This window comes from Perca fluviatilis, chromosome 3 (assembly GCF_010015445.1).
Source record: "Perca fluviatilis chromosome 3, GENO_Pfluv_1.0, whole genome shotgun sequence".
Taxonomy (NCBI): Eukaryota; Metazoa; Chordata; class Actinopteri; order Perciformes; family Percidae; genus Perca; species Perca fluviatilis.
In genome coordinates, this window is record NC_053114.1 from 15,230,461 (window position 1) to 15,257,732 (window position 27,272).

The 27,272-nt window shown below is 40.0% G+C and overlaps 1 protein-coding gene across 4 annotated transcripts in view; it reads right to left on the minus strand.

Moving 5' to 3' along the window:
* The window catches only part of tspan4a (tetraspanin 4a), a 174,340-nt gene that overhangs the window by 48,741 nt on the left and 98,327 nt on the right, over positions 1-27,272 (minus strand). For all 4 annotated transcript variants that reach the window (XM_039795901.1, XM_039795900.1, XM_039795898.1 and 1 more), the window contains 2 exons: positions 26,239-26,430; positions 4,682-4,756 (listed from right to left, as the gene is read on the minus strand). In XM_039795901.1, coding sequence (XP_039651835.1) covers positions 4,682-4,756; positions 26,239-26,430 — 267 coding nt within the window. The remainder of the gene's footprint in view (positions 1-4,681; positions 4,757-26,238; positions 26,431-27,272) is intronic.

Consider the following 27,272-nt stretch of genomic DNA (forward strand, 5'->3'; position numbering starts at 1 on the left):
TGAGTTCCCCCAGCCTGCCTATGGTCCTCAATTGGCTTGAAATGGCGATAGGTGTAAACCGAGCCCTGGGTATCCTGCTCTGCCTTTGAGAAAATGAAAGCTCAGATGAGCTGTCCTGGAATCTTGCTTGTTATGAGGTCATAACAAGCGAGGTTACCTCCCCTTTCTCTGCTTTGCCCGCCCAGAGAATTTGGCCAACCCATGAGAGAGAGACATCATGGCTTTCAAACGATATAAGTGGCAGTTGGTCAAGGCCACACCCCCACCCTCCACCTTGCCCCGCCCTCTCTCCTCCTCAATAGCTACAGACACAGAAATGGCACATACTAAGGAAAGCTCATTGTGGGACTGGCTCTAGTGACTGTAATTCTGCACCAAGGCTGAATTTCAGGAAAGAGACTTCAGATACAGTATTAGGGGACCACTAAGGTCTATATAAAAGCATCCAAAGAGCACCATGTCATGGGACCTTTAAAGTAGTAAGAAACTTTAAAGTGTTACATTTGAGATTGAAATTAGGTATGGTGTTAGCCCCTCTTCCCAGATGTTAGGGTTCCCCCACCTGCCAGATCCCACTTTTACCCCTGGGTAGTAGTATAGTATCGGCCTATCACTAAATCTACAGTTTGTTTGCATGGGCATGCAGCGACAGTGATTTTTTTTTCAAGCAGATAAAAATTATGTCATTCTTATCTATTTTTACAGCACACAATAAAAAAAGTCATAGTCATGGTTCAACACATCCTTATAACCAAATGGCATTAAAGCTCAATTTCCAAAGAGCCCATATGTTCCGTTTTCTGGGTGAAGACGGGCTGTCAAGGTTGGATGTGCGACATTCGATTTTAAATATGAGACTGAATGTAGTTTTTCAATGCGTTCTCATGAAGTGGTTGTATGATATCGTACGAACACTTATGCACAAACAATTTGTACGATATCCTAAGAAATGACGGCAACCCCCGGCCAGTCACGTGACAACCGGTCACATGACGGTTACGTTAAGCCGTCTTTGCAGTTAATCTAGCCGAGAAAATTTGAAAACCCTGTGTTTTAAGATCCGCCCTGACCACCTCCCTGTGTGAACCACAGCGCTCTTATAAAGCTGCAGACACTATAGTGCGTGCAGCAATAAATACGCGGAAGCATACAAATTACAGTGCATTATTTCCGTAGCTATTGGCGCCTACCCACTGCTAGTACCAACTCGGCTCGGCCGCGGCGGCCCGTCCTCCTTTTTCCATTGCAGATTTAGTACCGCCTCATACGTGAGGCGAGCATGGCTGGTCGTCATAGCGGCGCCGCAGGAAACTGCCGTGACCTAACGTGACACACACACACAGAATGTCGAAGGTGTGTTGTTTTTGCCAAACTGGAGGCAGCAAAAAAAAAAAACACAGCTGGCTAACCTATTTAAAAATGTTTGTTCAGGACACCCCTGTCTGTCGCTGGCAATGATGACGCAGTGATTAGTGACGATTCTCTCCGACCAATCAGTAGTCTGCAGGTTTTCACCTTTTGGTATCGCCTCAGCTCGCTTGGAACCTCGACGGAGGTGATACTAAAAAAAAAAAGTTCCTGTTGGCAGGTATCAGGGACTTTTTTTCATAATGGAAAACCAAAAAAGGCGAGTAGAGTTGAGGCGAGTCGAGCAGGTACCATGTAATGGAAAAATGCCATATATGTACAAATGGTTCATGAGATCGGCCTGAGTTTTTGGAGTTACTGTTGCTAAGCTTTTAAAGAGTGGACAGTTTTATACAATACAGATAATAAACTGTAACCTCAGAATACTTCCTATTACTTGGGTCAACAACACCATTTGTATTTAAAAACCCATGCATGGCTAGATTCATGGAAGATAAACAAAGGCGATCTTTATTGAATGTACAAAATCCTTTAAAAATAACAGTGCTGTTATATAAATACATTGTACAGCTGTTTAATTTACAGAACCCATTCTTTACTGTGAGCAATGTCCCTCGGTGCAACAGCTCTGCAGAACATCTACACCATCACTAACTCTTTTTTTTGACTGCGTTCTGTCACTAATCGCCTCCTGGGTAGACAAAACTGAATTATTCAGATGTTGCATAATGGGGTGCACTGAACATCAGGGAACACAGATACTAAGAGAGAGGTGAGGCGAGACAAAAAGACAACATTCATTAAAAGCTAAAGAGATCAGTGCTGATCGGCTGAAAGCCCAGAAGAACGTGCCAGTCCAGAAATACTCATTGTGTTACACCACCAAAGAAACCATGGAAATCCAAGACATTGGAATGGCAATTATGTAATCATGCCAGAATTAGAATAACAAAGAAAGAAAAAAAAGACAGTAAAAAGAAACATACAGGTCCAAGGTCTATGGTTGCACATATAATTCACACAGAAAGTGGGGGAAATATCAAAGTAGGTTGTTATTTACCATATTTTACAAAGGCATTAGAGTCAGGGTTGGCCTCGGCCTAAGACTTCAGGGATAACGTTCTATGTCCCAACACATGAATAATGTAATGCAAGTGGTTTGAAATTGCCAATGATTTATGATGGGTCTCTACGTTTCAAGTTGACTATTAAGTGCCTCTAGAGGGCATACACTAAATGAAATTTTTTCAGATTTTTTCAGTCAATTTTATCATTTGATCCGATTACAGGATACTTGAGTCCTGTATTGGTATGAAAACATCTAAAATCGAGTCAGGCAAATCATTGAGTTTTCATTCAACAGAAACATGCTCTTAGTGCTGGAATGATACGTTACTTGATCTCAAATGTGAGGATTTGCTGCTCTCTTTTATACATTTTTGTTTTACTAAATATCTATGTTTTGGCATTTTGGTCAAGCAAAAAGCAATTTAAAGACCTCACCTTGTGCACTAGGAAATTATATGAGCATTCCTCTGACATTTTAAAGTCTAAACAATTAAGTTATTTAAAAAAAAAATCAACCGCTTAATCTACAATGAAACATTCGTTAATTGCAGCCCTAAATGCTATACCAAATTTTAAATGGTAATTTAATTGCTAATTGATAAGGGATCAACAATGAAATTATACAAAAGCAGTCACTGGTTCACTGCTGCTGATGTTGTTACTGTTTGCCATGTTGCCTGTAGTTTAATTTAACTAGTTATTTGATTCAAATACAACAATAAATGCTATGGACTTTTGATTCTATTGCAATAAGTTCAGAATCTTGTTAAGAATTTAATTATTTATTGATTACGTGAATAGTCAGAGTGGTCCTCTGACTGTGGCAACAGCAGTTCTGCATTACAAGATACCTTGTACATAATCTTCAATGGGACTTGAAGTAGAGGTTGTTTGTTTTTTAATGCACTTGGACCATATTTTCAAATGTTTGAGTCAATCAGCATCAAACCAGACTTCTTCTGGGAATGCAATTCCCTCCATTGCCCGACTAATCTCACTAAAAGTCTCACCACAGTCCAACTAATACCCATTGTCAAGATGATGTTTGCTATTATGTGTGTGATAGATGTTTGTGGTCAGAATAGAAGATACAATGTCACAGTCTACTCACAAGTCTTAGGGTTTAATATTTGCAATAACATGTTGTATTTATTTTGTTAAAATTTTGCCACAAATCCAAAGTACAACCCTCAAACCCTTAATTAAGATGGATTGAATTTAACAATGTTCCTACTCAATGCATTATCAAAAATGTAAAGGTCCCATGGCATGAAAATTTCACTTTATGAGGTTTTTTAACATTAATATGTGTTCCCCCAGCCTGCCTATGGTGCCCCAGTGGTTAGAAATGGTGATAGGTGTAAACCGAGCCCTGGGTATCCTGCTCTGCCTTTGAGAAAATGAAAGCTCAGATGGGCCGATCTGGAATCTTCTCCTTATGAGGTCATAAGGAGCAAGGTTACCTCCCCTTTCTCTGCTTTGCCCGCCCAGAGAATTTGGCCCACCCATGAGAGAGAGACATCATGGCTTTCAAACAAGCAAAGTGGCAGTTGGTCAAGGCCACACCCCCACCCCTCAATAGCTACAGACACCGAAATGGCACATACTAAGAAAAGCTCATTGTAGGACTGGCTTTAGTGGCTGTAATTCTGCACCAAGGCTGAATTTCAGAAAAGAGACTTAAGATACAGTATTAGGGGACCACTAAGGCCTATATAAAAGCATCCAAAGAGCACCATGTCATGGGACCTTTAAAAATGTAGCTGAAATGTGAAAGGATTACAAATAAGGAGAGAGATAGCTCATCTGCTTCTTTTCTCTTGCCTGACTTATTTATTTACAGGGGAAATGATCCAAAATGGATGAGCTGAGATAAATGAAGATTTATTAACAAGGAAAGGAAATTGTTGTCAGTGTGTATTTTTTTTCGATCGTAGCCCAGAGATAGATGATGTGTGAAGATGTGTATGCATAAACCATTTCAGAAAAGAATCTCAGGCAGTTTTATTAAACCATCGTGGATGCATAATGTCAGCTGGCATGCTCTTTTCTGAACCAACAAACAACACTGCTTGTATAAATTTCAAAACAACCTCGCTGCTGCATCATTTTGCATGCCAGCTTCTATCTGAATCATCAGCATTCTGCATGACATATGGAGGGCTTTGCCACAGCCACTTATTATCTCGTTCAGATGGAGAAAATCACAGGATATAACATGTTGAGAGCAATTTAGGTGTCTTACCTCGTCTTGGTAGATGAAGAAAAGCATGATAGACAGAATCTCCAGGCAGAAGATGAGCAAGAGGAGGATGAAGAACTGTGGATGCACAAACGGAAGAGAGAGAGAGGAGTTATTTAACACACTAACCAGTGAGTAGCAAACAAAAACAAGGGAGAATAAGCAATAAGCATCTGTATGTGAAGAATGAAGTATAACTTGAAGAGAAGGGTTAATGCAGCAGACACCAGAGAGTGTGAGGGGAATGAAAGGAGAAAAAAAAAAATAATAATAAAAGAGAATGAAATGACCATAGTCTCAAGGAGAAGGAGTTGGCAAAGTAAGGACGATTGAAGAGAAGCTGTACATCGTTCAGCCTCAATATTTCTAACTGACAGGTCAAGAGAGCAGAGAGAGTGGATGAGGTGGGACAATCATAGCAAGTAGGACAGACTGGGAGAAGTGAAAAACTGTTTTCCTCTATATCCACTTTTGAGTGTTAAAAGAAGCCACATTTTATTCCTCACCAGTCCCCACCCACCACTCCTCTCTGGGATGAGCTACTTAATGGGTGATACATCTTCTTCCTGTGAGCCTGTGTGAGTGCTTAGAACAGTTACGAGCTCAATCACCAACCACTCTACTAGGGACATGTCTCCCACATATGGGAGTGACTGTCTAAACCAGGGAGGGGGGGAAATCATTTGAGAAACAATGGTATAATGTTCCAATGGGTCATAAAAAAAAGATCTGATGAAATGGCAGATTATCAACTGTGTCTTTAGACAAATACATCTACAGAGAATGTGCTGCATTTTGGATCGGTTCAGACTAAAATAGCTCAGCAACCTCTGGGTGGATTGCCATGGAAATTGGTACAGATAACCATGATGCACAAAGTTTAAATCTACTACTACTTTGGTAATCCCAATTGTGCGATGGAGCATTAGCGCCACATCAAGGGAAAAAAAATTAAGGAGGAAGATTTTTTATTTATTTTGAATTTCGAGAATAAAGTCTAAATGTCGAGAATAAAGTCAACATGACAATAAAATTGAAATACTTTTTCGAAAATAAAGTCAAAATGTCGAGAATAAAATACCATTTCGAGAATAAAACTTGATATTTCAAGAATCAAGTCAGACGTTTGAGAATAAACCAAACTACTAGCTTTAACTATAGTCTTCTACAAAATGCATTGTGAAGGCCTATACGAACTCTTCACAATCGGTTTTAATAACAAGGAAATTCTTTCTCTTTTAGTGTATAAACACATTATGGTGATAAGTATTAGGACTTTGAAGAGATTGTGCCGAAAATTGTGTCTGTTCAGAAGGAGGAATCACACAAACTTGGAAGAGGTGGCCGTATTCCTGCAAATTGAAATAGCTTGTAATGGACAGATGCAAGGGTATGCATATGTTGTATCAAAAGACACAATAAGACAATTGATCAAAGTTTGGAGTGGGGCTCAGGCGAGCGCGGGACTCCAAGGATGTAACCCATATCTATGATGTTGCCTACATGGCAGCTGGCATGGCAGACAGTCGCTCTAATGTGATTAAGTGATAAAGGAGTTTATTCTCGTCATTTCAACTTTAATCTCGACATTTCGACATTATTGTCGAAATGGTAGTTCAACTTTATTCTCGTCATGTTGACTTTATTCTTGAACATTTCGACTTTATTCTCAAAATGCAAAATAAATAAAAAATCTTCCTCCTTAATTTTTTTTCCATCAATGTGGCCCTAATGCTCTGTCGTACAATTGCGACCACCACCCTGTAAATATTAAAGATAGGAACCATGTTGATAGGACATTCTGAGCCTAAGTTAAAATATTGGTAGTTCAACATGAAAAAAGTTGGTATTAATGGATTTTTTCTTGCTTCGGTTTGGGTAATTAAGGAGTTATGATGTTACTACATGTAGAAGACACTACCACTACAACGTATTTAGCGTTTATATGTTTACATTTTGGCAAATTGAAACTGTTTAAAGTATGCCAAATTAGTAGTTCATGTTTGCAATGTATTAATGGATTTACAGACAACTATCACTTGATTACTATAATACTGAAGTAAACATCACGAAAAGCGTGATGATTCTCAGGCAAGTTCTGGAGTCACAAGAGCGTCATTATTCAACCATTTTTAAGCCAATTTATGGACAGATGATTTGGGGGTGGAGGTAAATCACACTGAATCAAGAATGTGTGTATCATGCCTGAGTTAATATTGACTGTTCAGTTATGACTCCTGATGTTAACATTTAGCTCAAAGCACCGCTGTGCATAAGTAGCCTCACAGTTAGTTTTGTTTTTTAGTTGGTGGTTATTTTATTAGAGTGAGGCGCCGAAAGCATGAGACATGCACGAAGCAATCTCAGAGGTTTCAAAACTAATCTTAAAGTAGAGACGTTGTTTTTGTAAAGACATCATGGCTACATGTCCTTCGTGTATACAGCGGATGTGAGTGTTTGCTAGTTCAAAAGGCATCGAGCAGGGCTGTCATTTACCCCGCGAGGTCTTTTTTGGCAGCAGTTGCATGAATGAATCACTAAACAGGGCAACACTGGAAGGTGAGAGACCGACTAGGTAACAGCATATAGCCCACGGTGTATTTGGCTCACTCGTGCTCTTTTCATGAGGTGCTCTTAAATAACCGTCTGAAATCAATTTCTATTTTTCTGTCAGGCTTCATTGTCTGAATCTTATGCTCCTGTGTTGTGTGGAATTCCTGGTAACTCCAATTTGGGGGGATTGTTAGGGGTTTATTTAAACTGAAGAAATTGCTCCAATGTGGATTTAAGAAAATAGAATTCAATTCATAAATTTATGCTGATTAAATCCTTTTTAACAAGTGAAGAGGCAGTTAAGAACAGTTTTCTTGACTCTGAATATTTGACATTCTAAAGGTTCTACCAAGACAGTCATAATATTTGACTTTTTTATTATTATGCACTACAGTTCTGCAACCAAAACATGATTTTAAAGAGTTTTAAAAATACGGAATGAGAGACCATTGTAGACAGTACAGAGGCAGATTTACAAAAAATAGAAAGTTTCAATCTGAGCCATTTTATCTTCTTGTGATATTTCTTGACCTGCTATTGATCCTTAAAGGAAAATATTTTTCCTCTGCAGTGTTAAGAGCGGGGTCAACTGTGCAAGTACTCTGCAAGAAATTTAGATTCAGTGTGTCTGGTCAAGAATTCTAAAGCTGATTCATGAGCCAATGGGCACTTAAACCTTCCTATTGGGTTATGTTTGTCCTGCTTAGAATCACATTTGTGGATTATTGGCCACTAAAAGGCAGCAAGTTGAAGATAAGCAGACAAGCAAACAATAGCTAACAAATACTAATTATTTACGCATGCAGAGTAGCCTGATAATAATGTCTTTGCATTTTAATCAAGTTTTTCAGACATGCATGGTAGCTGATTTCTGTATAGGGGGGCTCATTTTGCCCTAATCGATCATAGTTACTCAAGTATCCTCGTCATTTTTAGTCAATACAGAAGAGGCTGTCTGTAGTGGTTGTTAGGAACAGATAACAATGTATGTAATGTTGATAAAACATAATAATCTCCCAACTCGTAAGCTGTGACTTATATTTCACACACGTGTTCAATTTCGTGGCCTTTTTGGTCAATTGTTCTGGCTCTGGCAGGAAGATGATGGGAAAAACTGACAATGGGCACAATGCCATGCTATTTCAGTAGCTGAAAAATTCAGACGTATACAGCAATTCAGAGTTCTGGAACCAGAACATTAGCATTTATTTGGAGTAATGTTTCCAGCTACTTGTCAAATGAAATATCTGATAATCACTTTCCTTTTCACTCAGGTTGGTCTCCTCCAACTCTTAAAAAGATATCTGATATCTATAAAAAAAAAAATTGAGTCTTTAGCTGCAGAATATTAACTTGTTGTTTGGTGCTGGGCAGATAGCGAAAGGGGGATTATCTTTTTTGCTGTAAATAGCTGCCTAGTCATTACTTATAGTCATTTTATAAAAAAAAAGGACTTGATATTTAATATGCTGCTCTGCGTCTTATATGGATATTTAGTTTGTCGATCTCTAATGGTTTATGATGATTGTTTTGTAGTCCTAAACGTTTAAACTTCAACCTTAACACAGTCACAAAGAAGAAATGAACATAGAAGTGACAGAAAAAATGTCATATCTGCTTATTCTCCTTTGTGTTTTTGGGGTGTTTATTTGAGACCATGAAATCACAGCAGAGAGCAAAGGGACATCGTTAAGAATTAGAAATTGATGCTCACCAGCGCTTGGAAAACAAACAAACCCATCCCCTGTGGCTCTCTGAATATTACCCCATTAATATGCTCTTAATAAGAAATTTTGTTAATTTGAATCTACTAATTTAAATAACCATATCGACAGGGACCATGGGCCAATACAAAGAGTGCATTTAACATTTCAACAATTTGTGCCAGAACTTTCTTCAATTAAATGAAGACAAAACTGAGGTGGTTGTTCTGGGAGCCAAAGAGTTTAACGATTAAAAGTCAGTGCTCAGCTTCAATCGGCAATGTTAAAAACAACGGACAAAGCCAGAAATCCTGGTGTAGTCATGGACTCAGACCTGCATTTCAACAGCCACATTAAGAGAATTACAAAGTGAGCCTACTATCACCAGACACATATATCAAGGACTTATGTCTCAGCAGGATTTGGTAGATCTTGTCCATGCTTTTATCTTCAGTAGACTTGACTACTGTAACGGTGTCTTTACAGGTTTTCCTAAAAAATCAATTAGACAGCTACAGGTTATTCAGAATGCTGATGCTCGAGTCCTCACTATGACCAAGAAAGTGGATCACATTACTCCAGTTTTGAGGTCTTTACAGTGGCTTTCTGTCTCTCAAGTAATTGATTTTAACATACTTCTGTTGGTTTATAAAGCCCTGAATGCTTTAGGGTGCTTTCTGATATTCTGCCACATTATGAACCACCCAAGCATCTCAGGTCATCCGGGACAGGTCTGCTTTCTATCCCTAGAGTCAGAACTGAGCATGGAGAAGCAGCGTTCAGTTTTTATGCACCACATATCTGGAACAAACTCCCAGAAAACTTGTATAAATAAAGTTGTCTTGCCTTCTTTAGACCACAGGCAAAATGCAGAATTAATGGGATAGTTTGATGGCAGAAGACTGCATTTTGCTTTTAGAATATAATACAATTCTCAGTCACTTTGGCACATTTACTGAAACAAAGTTACAATTGTCAAAACTCTAAGTACAATCCTCACACCACGTGGTACATAAGCACATCACTCTCTGACTTACAAAAAGTAATTTCTCAATCTAAATAATATAACTCCTGTTTCAAATCTAAATAAATCCATCCATGAATAAATCATTGCCATCAAACCAAAAGGTTCCTTTATCATTGCTTAGATCAGGGGCCTTCAACGTTTTTAAGCCAAGGACCCCTAAACTGAAAGAAGGTGGAGCAGGGACCCCCTATTACATATATTTTATAAAATGAAGTTGCATATTAAACTGAGCCCACAATAACTTGTAGGGCAGCCTAGAGCCTTTATACATACCTTTTTTTGCATAGAATACTAAGCTATTCAAATAGCCTAATAATTGTTGGCATGACTTTATAAATCCTGTTTTAATGTTAAACATACATGTGGCACACATATGTGGATGGCCTTAGTGACTACCTTGACTGAAGGCCAAGAAGCAGTGGGGATTCATATTTGCTAATAATATGTTGGATTCATGATAAGACTTTTTAAATTAAAATTGTTTTTTTTTAAAAAGAAGAATAATTTTGAGGATCCCCTGCATTGACTCTGAGGACTCCCTAGGGGTCTGCGCAGCCCCCCCACAACAATCTGCTGTGACATCCTCACCTGTCACCTGTTAATGTTTGGTTGCGAGGAAATTGTATTGTTCCCCATATAGCCTAAGTCTATTCATCTGAAAACGTTTACAACAAAACCACATACCTATTATGTATCTAATATATATGTGACGGGTTATTGTGATTGCTGGGTACTCTATTTTGTAGTATGTAGGGATTTACACAATGAACGTGTATAATTGCATTTAAGAGTAATATGATTCAATAGCAAATTGCAAAAAGTATTTTGATCTGCAAGGCTCACTCTGTGCATTTTGTGCCAAAGCATAAATGACTATAGTCATGTGAACAACTGACCTAATGTTCATATGAATGGTCATATAGTTTGAGGAAGTTCAATAGTCATTCGACAATTGTGCCAAAGCGATTGAGAAACTATACATTGAATGAGGAATTTCAAACTGCTGCATGAATAGGTTACTTCTATCAAATGGGTTTTTCATCTTTTACAGTTCATTTCTGCAACCTGTTTATAAATCGTGAAAGGCTGGTAATAAAAGCAAAGCAAACATAGTGTGCCAATTAAGTTAAGTGCAGGGGAATCATTCTGAAGCTTACTTGATGAAACATAATTAATTTAAAAGCGTAAACTTCCCAATCATGATAAAGGTCCCATGGCATGAAAATTTCACTTTACGAGTTTTTTTTTAACATTAATATGCGTTTCCCCAGCCTGCCTATGGTCCCCCAGTGGCTAGAAATGGTGATAGGTGTAAACCGAGCCCTGGGTATCCTGCTCTGCCTTTGAGAAAATGAAAGCTCAGATGGGCCGATCTGGAATTGTAGTGTTTCGTAGTAATATCCATGATAGTGGGCAGATGTAGGTTCCTCAGTAGAAGTTTGTTTTACATTTATAACCACATGGAACACAAACCATACGACCAACAAGCGTAGCCACGTCTGACATCGTATTCACCCTGACTGTTCTAAGGCCCCGTATCCCTGCGCACGGGTGCTTAACCTTAAGTGTATCAGTGCGCGGCCCTATATACTACATCCCCCTTTCTTAACATGATGATCAACCTTCAACACTTGAATTGCCCACCTAATCCATACTGAATATCATGTGATGTACTAGCAGACATTTGTTTGGTAATGTTCTTCTAATTTGTCAACACACCCAAGACACTGACTGAACAACATTTATCTTAAGTAAAAGGCATGTGGAATAGGCAACTTTTCAGCACAAGATAGCATATATTAAAAAAGAAATAATTACTTCACATTTCACTTCTCGCGAAGATATGTTACCAAACAGTCATCATAATATTGGAACGGATAACCTAACATTTCACATCTTTGTTTATTTTTTTTTATTTATTTTTTTACTGTCATTTATTTATTTATTCATTTTGTTTTTAAGCCTGACGAGATGTGATAGCAAAGCTCGACATCACCTGCTCGAACTGTCAGTGTCGACCCATCTGAAAGTCTTTAAACCTCTCAGGTGGTCTAATGACTCGCCCGCTCCTGGTGTGAGTTGGAGCCTGTGTGGATAAAGACTGAGAGTCTGCAATCTCTGCTTCACTCGTACCCGTTGAGCCTGGCAGGTCTACATCCACCAAGTCTGCATCAGAGGTCGCCTGAGTGCAGACTGGCGTTTTCCTCAGATGGCGCCTGTTGCGTCTGTAGTGCTGGCCAGATGAGGATACAATATTGTAGGAACGATGTTCGCTTCTCTCCTCAGTCACCATAGCTGGACGCCAACCCTGTGCAGTCTCCATGTGCACAGTGTCGCCGGGAAACAGGTTAGGAAGCCGCTTCGTACCTCTGTTGTAGTACCGCTGCTGTCTTTTCTGTAGGTCTTGGAGAGCAGAGTGTGCATTCTGGGGTACTGCGGGCTGGAGAATGGAACTGGAGCTTGGTAGAGTGCTCCTCAGTACCCTGCCCATAAGCAGCTGAGCAGGAGAATATTCCATACCTGTGACTGGTGTGTTCCTCAGGGTGAGAAGTGCAAGGAGAGGATCCGTTCCTGTTTGTTGTGCCTTCTTAATCACCTGCTTCACAGTTTTCACCATTCTCTCTGCTAAGCCATTAGACTGAGGATAGCGTGGGCTAGAGTGAGTGAGTTCTATGCCCCATGATGATGCAAAGTCATGCATTTCATAACTTGAAAATGGAACGTGGTCACACACAATCTCTTTTGGAACTCCTAGTCTGCAAAACACTGATTTCATCCTCCTGATGACTGTATGTGATGACTTGTCCCTAATGTTCAGTACCTCTGGGTACTTTGAGAAATAGTCCACCATCAAGAGATATGACTGACCATGAATTTCAAAGATGTCTGCTCCCAACTTGAGCCACGGGAGCTCAGGTATGTCATGTGAGATCATCGGCTCTCTCTGGTTTCTCGACTGGAACTGTTGACATGTGCTGCAGGCTTCAATCATTTGTTCAATGTCTTTTGTCATTCCTGGCCAGTAAAAGTGTTTTCTGGCCAGTGCCTTTGTTCTTTGTATTCCTTGATGCGCCACATGTAGCTTATGTAGCATTTCTTGTCTACAGACGCTTGGAATGATTATTCTGTCCCCAGCAAACAATATGCCGTCTCTCATTGACACAGTGTGTCTGATAGGCCAATATGGTGCCACACGACTGTCCACCTGTTTCTTGTGATGTGGCCAGCCATGTCTGTGCCTGTTTTGTAGGAGCTGCAGGGTTTCATCTTTCTGTGTCTCGCCCTTGAGCTTTTGTAGAGCCGCTGCGCTGAGAGCCTCCGTGGGCTCCAAAGTGTAGATCACCTTCTCTTCAGCCAGGCCCTCCTGCATTGCGTCTTGTTCTTGTATGACAGCTCGGGACAGTGTGTCTGCAATCAGCAGCTCTTTACCTGGCTTGTAGGAGACTTTTAGGTCATATCTCTGTAGCTGGAGTAACATTCTCTGCAATCTGGACGGAGCTGTGCCCAAGGGCTTTCTAAGGATGTTCTCCAGAGGTTTATGGTCTGAATGAACCTCAACTTTCACGCCGTAAGCATATTGATGAAACTTCCTGACAGCAAACACAATGGCCAGTAGCTCCTTCTCTATTTGCGCATAATTCCTCTCAGGCTCAGTCAGCGCTCTTGATGCATAGGCTATTGGGTGTCCCTCCTGTAGCAGACATGCTCCTAGACCGTCCTTAGATGCATCAGCCTGTATGACCAGCTGTTTCTTTGGGTCAAAGAACTTGAGCACTGGTGCATTTGTAAGTGCCAATTTGAGCTTCTTGATGGCTTCATCATGGTCGTGTTGCCACTGCCACATCATGTCTTTACGCAGCAGCTGTCTCAGAGGTGCTGTGAGGGTGGCCTCACCTGGAATGTATTGTGCGAGGTATTTTATCATACCCAGCATACGTTGTAGTCCTGCTTTATCAGTAGGCGGCGGCATCTCTGTGATGGCCTTGATTTTCGCTTCGTCTGCCTTCACGCCTTCTGCAGTGACAACATGTCCCATGTATTTAACTTTGTCGACTTTAAACTGTATTTTGTCTTTATTGAATTTCACGTTTGCTTCTTTTGCCCTGGCCAACACTTTCTGTAGTATCTCGTCGTGTTCCGTCTCTGTAGAAGCCGCAATAATCATATCATCAGCAATGATATGAACTCCTTCAATGTCTCCGAAGGTTTCACAGTTGCGTTGCTGGAAGACTTCGCTTGCAGATTTGATTCCAAAAGGTAGGCGTTTGAATCTGTATCTTCCCCATGGGGTGTTGAAAGTGCAAAGCAGCGATGATGCTTTATCCAGCTTCACCTGCCAGTAGCCATCTTTCTCATCAAGCACAGAGAATATTTTCTTCCCAGCAAGCTTGCTCAGTACCTCCTCTGTTGTGGGAATGGAGTAATGCTGTCTCAGGATTGCCTTATTCAAATCACTGGGATCCAAACAGACCAGTAGTTTATTCTTGTCTTTTTTTTCAGTGACCACCAGGCTATTCACCCATGATGTGGGTTCAGTCACTCGAGTAATCACATCAGCCTGCAATAGGCGGTCAAGTGTGTCTTTAAGTTTGTCCATTATTGCTAGTGGTATTTTTCTGCACCCATGTATCACTGGTGTGATGTTAGGATCCGTGTGGATGTGATATTCACCATCAAACTCACCAAGACCTTCAAAGACTGTTGGGTGCAGGGTTAGCAAGTCGTCCTTCGTCGCTAGGCGTTTCACCTTCAACGTGTCCACATCCACCCTTTTGACCAGACCCAGCTGTTCACATGCCTCCCCGCCTAAGATGGGTACAGGGGAGTGCCTTGATACATAGAATGTAAGATCAGCTTGGTCCCTTGCGGTGGAACATGTGAGTGTGAGGGTGCCTTCTGGCTTCAGCCTCGCCCCCCCGCACCGTGAGCACTGTCTTAGTGGATTTCAGGCTGAGCTTTGATCTCCTCTCCGTCTGGCGCTCCTCACCAAGGATTTGAACACCTGCAGTGGCAGGACATTGGCGTCTGCTCCGGTGTCCATCTTGAATCGGACGGGCTTGTTTCCAACAGTTATACTTGCATACCAGGACTTGTCTGTTTTAGCATCTAGTTGGTCTGTATCCACTGTTCCAATAAACAGGGTATCAATTTCTGTATCTATTTCATGTACAGACTTTCTCGGCTGTATTTGTCCTGTCACACACATCCTTGCATAATGGTTCTGCTTACCACATTTGTTGCAGGTCACTCCATATGCTGGGCAGTGGCGTGGCTGGTGTGACTTCCCACATTTTTGACATGTGTTGCTTTGTGCTTTGCTTTGTGTCCATTGTGTTGGCTGTTGCTTCATTTTATTGTGTGGTTGCTTTCGTTTGGTTTTGCGCGTGGAGTACATGCACAGCTTTCTCCTGTGGAGCCGCGGCCATTGCCTGTATCTGAGCCTTTGCCGTTTCTGCGGCACGACACGTGTCTATCGCTCTCTCCAATGTGAGATTAGGCTCTCTCAAGAGCCTCTCTTTCAAGCGTTGGTCGTTCAAACTAAACACAATCTTGTCTCTAATCATATCATTTTCTGAGGCGCCAAACTCACAGTCCTTACTTTTCTGCCTCAGTTCTGTTACGTACTTCTCAATTGAGATGTTTTCTGCCATAGGATGCGCCCAAAATTGATGTCTCTCAAACACTGTATTTTTCTTTGGCAAACAGTATGCCTTGAAGGCATCCAAGATTCCACTCATCATCCATATGATCCATATTATCGTCATCATCCAGATCAACTTTAAGTGTGTTGTACACCTCCAGTGCTTCTTCCCCTATTGCGTGCAGCAAAATGGCTACGCGGACCTTCTCATCCTTTTCCTCTGCACCACTCGCGGTCATGTATATTTGGAAGCGCTGTTCCCATCGTCTCCAATTTTCTCCCAAATTGCCTGTTAACACCAGTGGTGACGGTAGCTTAAACTGTTCCATCTTCGGTCAGTTAGCATGTCCTTTGCAGCTAGCTAATCCACATTCGCCGTGTACCTGTTAGCTGCAGCTCCAGCAGCACAGGAAACTCCGGTGTTTATTTCTTCAGGCAAGATGACAAATCGGACCGACTTCTGACACCATGTAGTGTTTCGTAGTAATATCCATGATAGTGGGCAGATGTAGGTTCCTCAGTAGAAGTTTATTTTACATTTATAACCACATGGAACACAAACCATACGACCAACAAGCGTAGCCACGTCTGACATCGTATTCACCCTGACTGTTCTAAGGCCCCGTATCCCTGCGCACGGGTGCTTAACCTTAAGTGTATCAGTGCGCGGCCCTATATACTACAGGAATCTTGCTCCTTGTGAGGTCATAAGGAACAAGGTTACCTCCCCTTTCTCTGCTTTGCCCACCCAGAGGATTTGGCCCACCCATGAGAGAGAGACATCTTCAAATGAGCAAAGTGGCAGTTCGTCAAGACCACACCCCCACTCTCCACCTTGGCCCCCCCCCCCGCCCTCTCTCCTCCTCAATAGCTACAGACACAGAAATGGCACATACTAAGGAAAGCTCATTGTGGGACCGGCTCTAGTGGCTATAATTCTGCACCAAGACTGAATTTCGGGAAAGAGACTTCAGATACAGTATTAGGGGACCACTAAGGTCAATATAAAAGCATCCAAAGAGCACCATGTCATGGGACCTTTAATAAAAAATAATAATAATAATAAAAACAGTTGGTTGAAAAGTAAAAAAAAAAAGCTTTAATTGAGAAGTGAAATAAAGAACAGCATTATTTGCTTAAAATTACTTTAAAAAGCTTTTGCCTATAAGACTGCAGTGACACTCTTGTTTATAACAGCAGGCAGTGAAAATACATTTACATCTGTTGTAATTGTGGTAGCTTGTGCTTAAAATAAGGTGTGTGTAAGTAAAGTAAAGATACAATACATCTGAGCTAAAATCTAAAGAAGTTGGGGTTCTTTTGTGCTGGTGTGTGCTTAGTGTCTCACTGTAATAAATTATTATAAACAAAGACTCGGATCCCATTACAAAAGGACCAAAACAGGCTCAATATGTTTTCCTGAATTGTCATCATTCAAACTGAAATACATTATTCTGTTTGCAGCAGGGGCTTCCAGCAGCATAACTATATGAAAGATTTATAGTGGATCAGAGTAAAAGGAATGAAATAGGGTTATAAACATGCCTTCTATGGAGCTGAAAGCTATATGCTGTAGCTTTCTAAACTGTTGTCAAGCAACATTCTTATGTTCAGAGATTCTGCTCTTTTTTAGACTTGACAATCTACTGTTAGTGGTGGGAGAAGTACTCAGATCCTTTAGTACAAGTACCAATACCACAATATAAAATACTCCATTAAGTAAAAGCCCTTCTTTTAGAACTCTACTTAAGTCATAGTACAAGTAAGCAAAATGTACTTAAAGTAAAAGTACTTGTTTTGCAAGAAAACTAGCAGGTTGAGGTGGAGCTAGTTTTAATTACTTAATATGCAGTATTTTTAGTCCAGTGGTTCCCAATCTTGGGGTCGGGCCCCCCTCAAGTGTCACAAGATAAATCTGAAGGTAGAGGATTAAAGGCAGAGAAAGAAAACAAAGTTCTGCAAAACATTTATATTCATTTTTGGGACTTTAATCTTTCCTGTATTTGTGAAATATTGGATAATTTACCTTTTGAGTCTCACAGTTAAATTAAACCATCTAAAAAGTATAAAGGAGAAATTAGTCTTTGGTAAAACTGCTAACAACTCATATATCTGAAATGTCACAAGGGGCCCCAATTAGACATTGGTTTTATATGAAAGGTCACATGTTAGAAAGGCTGGGAACCACTGGTTTAATCTAACAATTAACTGTATTTTATAAGGTTATTATGTTGTTGTTTTTCAAAGCTTAAACTGAAAGTAAGGAGAAGTCAAATGCATATAGAGAAGTACAATGTATAACATTTCTCTCTGAAATGTAGTGGAGTAGAAGTAGAAATTAGAGTTAATGAGTTAAGGACTTTCCACAGTGGTGGAAAGTACTTAACTCATTAACTCTAATTTCTACTTCTGCACTGTATGACATGCCTATATATAAACCGTCACACAATTCTCTTTGTATCTTACAGTAAATGCAGCCTGCTTTCATCCCTGAAATCCTCATCCTGATCATGTAGTCACAGACAGAGCGATAGCAAGAAAGATAATTTTTTAAGACCTTTTCTCATCAACAGATAACACTAAGCATGTAAAACCAGGAAATCTGTAGTTTTTTTTTTCTTGCTACTGCTTCACTGTGCAAGCCTATGGGATACAGATACTGACATGTGTAATGGTGTATATTATCATTATTATTATTATCATGTTCTTCTTGTGTTGGGTTTCTTCTTCAAATGGGCATGCTCCGCCTCTTCTTCTCCGTTTTTGGTGAATTTCTGTAGAAGGAACAGTGCCATCTATAGGCCTGGAATATGAAGTAGCGTGTTGAGTCATTTACAAATGGATCCATTTGGACGCTAATATTCTTGAAACTATGCCAGGGAAGACGGGGGGAAAAAAGATTTTTTTGGTACGTGTGGACGTGGTGAATGAGCCACAGCTGGTCTGTATCTAGCTGACACCTTCAGGGAGGAACAAAAGCCTGCAGGACACCGACTCACAACGGCCAGCATAGAGCTCCTCTGGGTTAAGCTTTTCTTGAAGTATTTCCATGCAGCTTATTTTATTGCAATAGAGTCGTTCATAGCACAGAAAACAGTGTTGCAATTAGTAACTAGATAGTTGGGCTTTATGTTGTGGATATTTACTCTACATTTAAGTAGACGTTAATGTATCTGAATAGCACCAGCTTTTATTGGCCACTTAAGACTAAATGGACAATGCACACATTATGAAAATGTATACTCTCCCTTGCATGTAACTGTTATTTATGTTATGACTTGTTGGGCCAGCAGTGCTGATATGCCTGTTAAGCAGAGATTGATGTGTTAGCAGGGCCTCTGGATGAGAACTATAATCAAAGTCCAGGCACAGGGATTGATTACTTTGTGCGGATCCATGCTGTGATTTCCACGCAGTGTGAAAGCTACAAAGGCTTTTTGTGTGTTGACTGGTGAAGCAGTCATGTCAGGCACACAGTCCATTAGCGCCTCCATAATCAATACCTTTTGGGATCTTTCCTGCCTTGAGTGTATATGGAGTGAATCACTTGATTCGGCGATAGCCATGTTCTCTCTTTATGTGGTGGGTCTAATCATTTTTAGAGGCTCTATATCTCAGACCCATGTAAGAGGTGCTCAGTAAACAATCTGCTTCCATTTCCACCACAGTGATCTCACCCGTCTGACTAATTTGTAGGGATATTAGGTCACAGAACCTCCACCCTTTGACTTCCACTAATATTGACTGTCTGGACTTACTGGTGTGAAACATCACTTTAATCACCCATAACACTGAAAATTGAATTTCTGGAGAAATTCAGTGTCCTCTAATGGCTCTTTTTAAAATTGAGAGGTATTGGATTCTGTTCCAAAATGTGGTTTAATGTAGCATAAAGACTGGAAAAAGGCAGAAACGGCTCTGTCCAAATGTAACAAAATAAACCTGGCATCTTCTCTAAAGTTCACTATTTGACCAGGGAGAACCAGGGGAGGCTGCTATCCTGAGGCCTCCCCTGGTTGTCTGGCAACCCTAGTGTGATGGCAGAACTCCAGTAAGTTTCTGTTGCTATGGAGTGGAATTTAGTTGTTGCAAATTGTTGCAGAGTTCATCCAAAGTTTACAGAAAAACCTGGAACTGAAGTGATTTGAAAAGGCTGAATATTTGTTGAATTTTAGCTTTTGCTTGCTGTTAGCAGTGGAAACACCCAAATGTCTGACTTTTCTCCTTAAAGTGCTCGTATTATGCTCATTTTCAGGTTCATAATTGTATTTAGAGGTTGTACCAAAATAGGTTTATGTGGTTTATTTTTCAAAAATCACTATATTTTTGTTGTACTGCACATTACTACAGCTCCTCTTTTCACCCTGTGTGTTGAGCTCTCTGTTTTAGCTACAGAGTGAGACATCTCACTTCTGTTCCATCTTTGTTGGGAGTCGCACATGCGCAGTACCTAGGAAAGCACTGCTAGCTAGTCAGTGCACTAACGGAATCGCACGGTTTGAGACAAGCTAGCAGAGTATGAGGGCGTGCCATGCTAACAGCTAGGCGAGCATAATAACGTGTGTTACAAAGTCACGCACGTTTGTCACAGAAGTAAAGGCTGGACTACAACAGAGCTGTTTGGAGCAGTTTGTGAACAATGGGCCTCATTCACCAATATCTTCCTAAGTTTTCTCTTAAATATGTTCTTAAGAAGGTTCCTAAGAAAAGTCTACGTCAGATTCATGACGTGTTCTTAAACAGCAGAATTGTTCGCATCTGTGTTCTTAGGATTGATGAATCCCACATCTTCGTAACTGAAAGCGCGTGCCAGTTGTTCCTAATTAGCATAAGAAAACGCCCCGCAAATTCCCATATAAGGACATGACACTTCCTGTGCACCTCCTGGGAGACAGGTTTTCGGAGATTGTCGGAGCCGCGGTGGAGGAAGTACTGAATCTCAGTACTTAAATTAAAGTACAAATAACCAGAGACATATTTACTTTAGTAAAAGTAGAAGATGTCCACTACCACAAACAGGGCCTGGCTTTTAAAAAAAGTTCCTATCCTAACCAGCATAAAACGGAAATGTGTTGTTAGAATCGGAATGCGGTTGGTTTTATTCATGGATGTATTTTATTTTCTTTAACCATGCAAGTAAGCAAATAAAGTGTGTGAAGCAGCGCAAATGGGGAGATGTGAAGAGGTCCAGCCAAATAAATAAGATATGAACGCGTCTTACGCAGCCTGGCGGAGGAGTAAACGACGCTGTGGAGAGAAATAGATATAGAACTTTGATTTAAAAACGGGAATAATAAAAACAAACGTTTTCATTTTCACTTTTACCGGGGGCTGTATTACCGAGGGTCAGCGGCGCTGCGCCCGGGCTCTGGAGCACCGGAGCCGGCTTGGATCAGCGGTGCCCCATACAGTATCTACGGCAACCACACTTTACTGGTGAGACAAACGTGTGACGGTCAGGGAGACGTTTTGGCAGGGGGGAAACTGATGAGAAAATGTAACGGAACATTGTAGAAATGTAGTGGAGTAGAAAGTATAGATAATTGCTGCAAAATGTAACAAAGTAAAAGTCAAAAGTAGGCTATGCACTATTGAGTCTACTTTAGTAAAGTACAGATACGTGAAAAATTTACTTAAGTACAGTTAGGACGAATTTGTACTTTGTTACATTCTACCACTGCATTTTGGCCCTATAAATAGCGATCAATCACCAAATAACGCAAGATTTAATCAGTTTAATTGCTGATGTAAATTGCAGTGTTAGTGTTTTTTTTGCATACTATGATATTTTTTTCAACAAATGATCAGAAATAAATTACAGTACAATACTATCATTGTAAACGACTGTAGAATTAAATAAAATGCAGTAAGCAATCATTTGGAGCAAATTGTCATCACACAATTGTGCGTAAGAGTGCTTTTCAGTGTTCGTAGATTTTGTTCTTAGCCAAGAACAAATCCAAGTTAAGAAAACATTAGTGAATGCCAGAATCTTCGTAAAAAGTTCGTAAGAAGGGTTTAAGAACACATTTCTTCGTAAGAACGGTTGGTGAATGAGGCCCAATGTTTTCTCTGGAAGATGGTAACTGCCTTTGCGGTGGACTTTTTGACACTTTTTGAACCCATAACATGCACCAAAAAAGATATATAACACAATAAATTAAAGGGGGAAAAGCCAAAAAGCATAATATGAGCACTTTAAGTTGACAGGTGTTTATGTTTCTGAGTTTTCAATCAAAGAACCATATATTTTTGTTACTGCAGTTGCTAATCCTCTGTGCTTTAAGCGGGAGAGTTTCATGTCTCTCTGAGTCTTGAAAGATTGCCTACATTGTTTATGCAGAAAATTAACTGGACTTTTCCTTTCAGACTTTTCCTTAAAGTCAATATCATCCCAAATGGGAAACTTGATCTGCAGTCAGGAGTGCAAGATAAAAAAAGTGCATACAAACAACGTACCAATAAACAAAAAGACAACAATACAAAGACATGTACAAAAATGTTTCCTGTGCATAATATATACACCACAATTTTACAAAACACCACAACATCATTTACTAGAACATCCTTTTGCAATTCTATTGTAACCTTGGCAGAACATACAGTGGTGGATTTATTACTTGTAGTAACAACCCGTTCTCACTCCAAATTCGTAAAATACGGACGCTTGGGCAGTGGCTGTCAGCGTCAGATACGATGCTAAAAGCACCCTTCAGCGTGTGTGTAGAACGCACCGGGTAGCTACACGGCGCTTGAAGATGACGTAGCATTAAGAGCGACAACGGTAACGAGTAGTATGAAAGCCTGAAAATCCGCATAGGGAGGTTGATCGGGGTGGTGGATGGGTCAAACAACACAGGACTTTCACCCGGGGATCGTGTCCCACGTGTCACGTTTCCTAAACCCAACTGTCGCTTTCTTCTTTTCCTAAACTGAACTGTCCCGTTCTTCTTTTCCTGAACCCAACTGTACCGTTCTTCTTTTCCTGAACCCAACTGTCCCGTTCTTCTTTTCCTAAACCCAACTGTCCCGTTCTTGTCCCACGTGTCATGGAAATGTAACTTTTTATAAGCCCACCCACAACCTTTTCCTTAACCTAACTGCCTCAAAAGTGACGCCAATAGTCCCGACCGAGCGTGTTTAGATAAAGCGCGTTTAGATATGACGCTAAAGGAGACTATTAGCGCCAATAATAACGCCAAAGGCACCTGACCAAGCTTCTGTATTTTATGCGATGGGAGTGAGAATGTGTTGGTAGTAAATAGGTTTTCAAGGCCCTTTTTAAAAGCTCCTTTCTTGATTGTTTCCACTAATATTGCGACCCATATTCTTTTTGAGTAACTTTTGCCAAAGCCTGCTGCAATACTGGAGCTCACACAAGAAGCATACTGGCTATGTTGGAATGAAGTTTTAAATTCATATTAAAAGCTTAAAATGTCTTTGAAGTCATCCAGATCACAGAATTACATTTTCAAAAGCATATTTTAACTGTAAACCACTAACTGATGTTTTGTTGCTACAAATAACATGACACATACACAAAGCAATCTTTCTTTTTCCAGCACAGAGCGCAACAGTAATTCCTCAAATATCTCAAAGTGACACTGCAATACTCTGCGTCCCTCATCAGCTATCAACATGCTAATTAGCCTTGAAATTTGAAGGGAGAGGAGTCTTTTTTTTTTTTAAATCTCCATGAAGCAGACTTATAATTTGCCTGGTCTCATTACTGTATGTTGACACAGAACAAAAATGGGTCTGGTCACTGTGGGGAAAATGTCACGGATCTTGCTAATGATCGACACCAAGACTCATTCCCACAGAGCCCATAATTGCTCACTCCTGCTGTGCCATTATTCTAATGATAAATTGTATTTTTTCCCCACGCCGAATGATTTTTTTCTTTTAAATGCTGCGCAGTGTTGGTGTTTGATGGTGTTAGCTTGTTTGTTTATCAAAATACTTATCAATCTTTTAAGGAGCTTGGGTTTACGCTTTATCAGGGATGCCTGGTTTGAAATTGGAGCAAAATGTGTGTAGATCAGAGCAGAAAAATGTTTGATGTCAAACACTTCCTATCTCCTGATTTGCATATTCGTGAGTGTATATAAATATATCCTTTCCAAATCAGCCAAGTGTCAGACCCTACCAAAAGCATCATGGCTCATTTAGAAATTTCTAATTTTTACTTATACTTTTTTCTTTGTTGCTTGTCTGCTATCCACAGTTTTATTTATTAGTGATAATACATTATAATAAACAAAAGAAGGACAATTTGGGGCACCATTTATGATCCTTAATTGTGGTAAACTGTTGGTAACCACATTGTATTTGTACATTTTTGATCAATTTGCAAGCTGAATAGTGTGTCCACATTTCTACTGCCGATTTTAGCTTATATCAATAATGGTATAAAAACCAGCACATAAAATTTAAATGCAATTTTGACTTGGAAAGAGAGTGTAGATGATTTAAAATGCAATTATACAAGAAAAATAAAAACAATAAATCATTGCCATGAAGGACTTTACATCACCAGTACTTTTAAAGCCCTCGTGATAAATAATAGCCAATAGGACTTCTCCAGTACCATATCTACTATATGGCGTGCCGTCCGCCAAACCCCTTCATAAGATCCAAACTATCCTTTATAACTGAATAAAATAAACAGCAATGTCTGTGGCCAGTGCCCCACTCCCGTATGGCCCATAAGCCAAAATATAATTTTCACCTTTAATAGAAAGATTAAATAATTTTTCTTTAAAAATGCAGTAGCTATGTAGCATTATGTTGCCATAGCTGTGTTCTCATTGATTTTCATCAAGTTAGTAAACATGTCTCTGGATTGCAACGTGTGGGAAATGTCAGGTTTGTTGCCACTGACACAGAATTCAGCTTGTAGCTTATTAGCAGCTGTGTCCTTCAAGTAACATAACCGGGGAAGTACGGGTGGGGAAAAAAATAGATACAGGATAGTATCGCAATATTTTCCATGGCAATACTGTATCAATGCAGACGCCAAGTATCGATCTATTATTATATTTGTGTTGGTCAGTTTGTCTGCTTGACAATCCCATGTTGCAGCAATAAAATCTAAGTGAGATGAACAAACAGAGATAACATCTTTTTAGATAAAACAGATGTTGACTGTTTTCTGTTTCCTTTTGGGGACATTATTTGAAATTGGGAAAAAAAAAGGTAATGATATATCACAGAATATTCCAATATGTTTAAAATCACAATAATATCATATCGTGACATTTATAGTAGTATAGTATAATATATTACAAACATATATAAATCATTCCAATGGTGGTGATATCAGCTTCCAGGCTTCTTTAACACAATTTCACAAAGAAAAAGCATTGTGGCAACAAGTGCAGTGAGAAATAGTGAGATATTGTCAATGTCCCTTTATCGCCTGCAAAATAGCTGCTGCAGTTGTATGGACATGTACAAGTTGTTTATGTCATGGAGGTTATATTGCTAAATGTATTATGCATTGTTTGCCTGGATTAAACTGCCTGTGTGTGATATTATAGGTGTACTGACGTTGACTTTGGTGTCTCGGTGTAGACTTGTCCTTGAATAAAGGTGGAATTTCCACAATTAATCAATTGTTTGCAGTGAAGTAACCTCCAGGTTTTTTTTTCTCATTTTTGATTTTTTTTTTTTGCCTGTGCTAGTGTTGCCTTTACTTCATTATTAACATGTATAACAATTTCTGAACAAGCCGGAGAGGAATTTAGTCATGCCCATCAATTTTGATGGCAAATTGAAATGGCTGCAGCTATGCTAATTAATGTTATTTCTATGGGTTTGTCAATGAACCACAAAGGAAAGCTCTTGGCTGTTAACATTCCTGTGTGTACTATTCAAACTTGGTCAAAGGTGGTTTCTCTCATCGTTTTGATGTTTGAAAGGACAGAGTGTATTTTTTTTCCCGGTGGTGCGTCTTTCTCTAAATAAACGACTTGACATCACATCATTTTGAGACAGGCAGTTAACAGCTAGCTCTGTAACTGTTGAGTGTAAACTTCCAGCTGGTGGATAGCGGTCAGAAGTCTGAATGTCCCAGTTAAACTTACAACCATATCATATCATTGTTTAAAGCTTAATAATCTTAACCATCAGGACAATTGGCTTCAAATCTGCAAATCCTGTCAGTCTGTGAAGCTAACATTAGCATTAGCTGCTAAAATGAGCTGTCATCATATTGTAAGCAGTCAGTTGGATATAAAAACCTTTCCATGTTCACCTTGTGCATTGTATAGCAACACATCTAACAACCCAAAATACATTGTAGAAACTGTGCCAACATACTGTAATTACTCATGTTGCTTATTCAGTCTGCTTCTGTTAATCAAAAACAAACCTCAAATGTAAAATGAAGAGATTTTCCACAGTAAAGCTCACCCAGACAGCAGCTGTTCACAATAGAATCACCAGCCGTATCAATCAGTGATAGAGAGAAACAGAAACTAATGCTATATGAGATATGTCAAAGCTTTATGAAAGTTAGTGATGTTATTTGTCATGCAAACAACAACAATGTAACATGGCATCAATACACCAACTCAGCCTTGTGTTTTAAAGTCAGGGATAACATCAAAAACCATCCTGGCAAATAACTCACCGTCAGCAGCAAAGGACGGCTCTCTTTGACAGCTCCCACACAGCCCAAACAGCCGATCACCATGATGATGGTCCCCACTGCGATGAGCAGGTTGGCTGCCGACAAGGAGGGAAGGGATGATGATAGGGTGGCAAAGTTTCCCTGGGTCACGGAGAGCCAGACTCCCACCCCCAGTATGCCACATCCTCCCAACTGCAGAGGAAACACAAAGAGGCGTAAGGCTGTCCGTATGCCAATAACACAATCACACCCATCCTAAACAGAAACACAGTCAAACATGGTGGTGCAAACAAGAGGGGACACCAAAAAGTCTGAACAGCAGCAACAACTGGATCATCAGAGGCAGCAGAGCAAAGCAACCCAAACAACAAAAAGTTTAAAGGAATAGTTTTACATTTGAGAAAATATGCTTATTTTCTTTTTTGCAGAGAGTTAGTGAGAAGACTACCAGCCTCAAATCTGTCCTGTAAATATAAGGCTACAGCCAGTTAGCTAAGCTTAGTACAAAGCCTTGAAACAATGGTAAACAGCTAGCCTGGATCTATGCAACCATAACAAAATCTGCCTACTAGCAACTCTAAAACTCATTAAAGTGCCCATATTATGAAATAAATAACTTTTTCCGGGATTTAGGGTGTTATTTTGTGTCTCTGGTGCTTCCACACGCATACAAACTTGGAAAAAAAAAACATCCATGCTGTTTTGAGTGAGATAGGCCTACAGTTTTCTGAATGTATCCTGCCTTCAGTCTCCGGGTGAGCTGGTCAAAATCGGCAGGGCCGTCTACGTCATCGGCCGAAACATTTGGTGTGTGCTAACCACTTTAGCTAATACCACATCAGCTAGCTGTTTCTCCAGCTTCGGTCAGTACGAGGCAGGATAAGCCGGGAGACTTCTTCTAAATGAGGGCGCACTTCCAACTTTGCGTGGAATACTTGCAGACGAGGGACTTGTAAGTAGTACTATACTATTTATTTTGTAGATTAGGGTGAACTCTTGTGTGTTGTAGCAGTGTTTTGCCATTGAGAACGAGG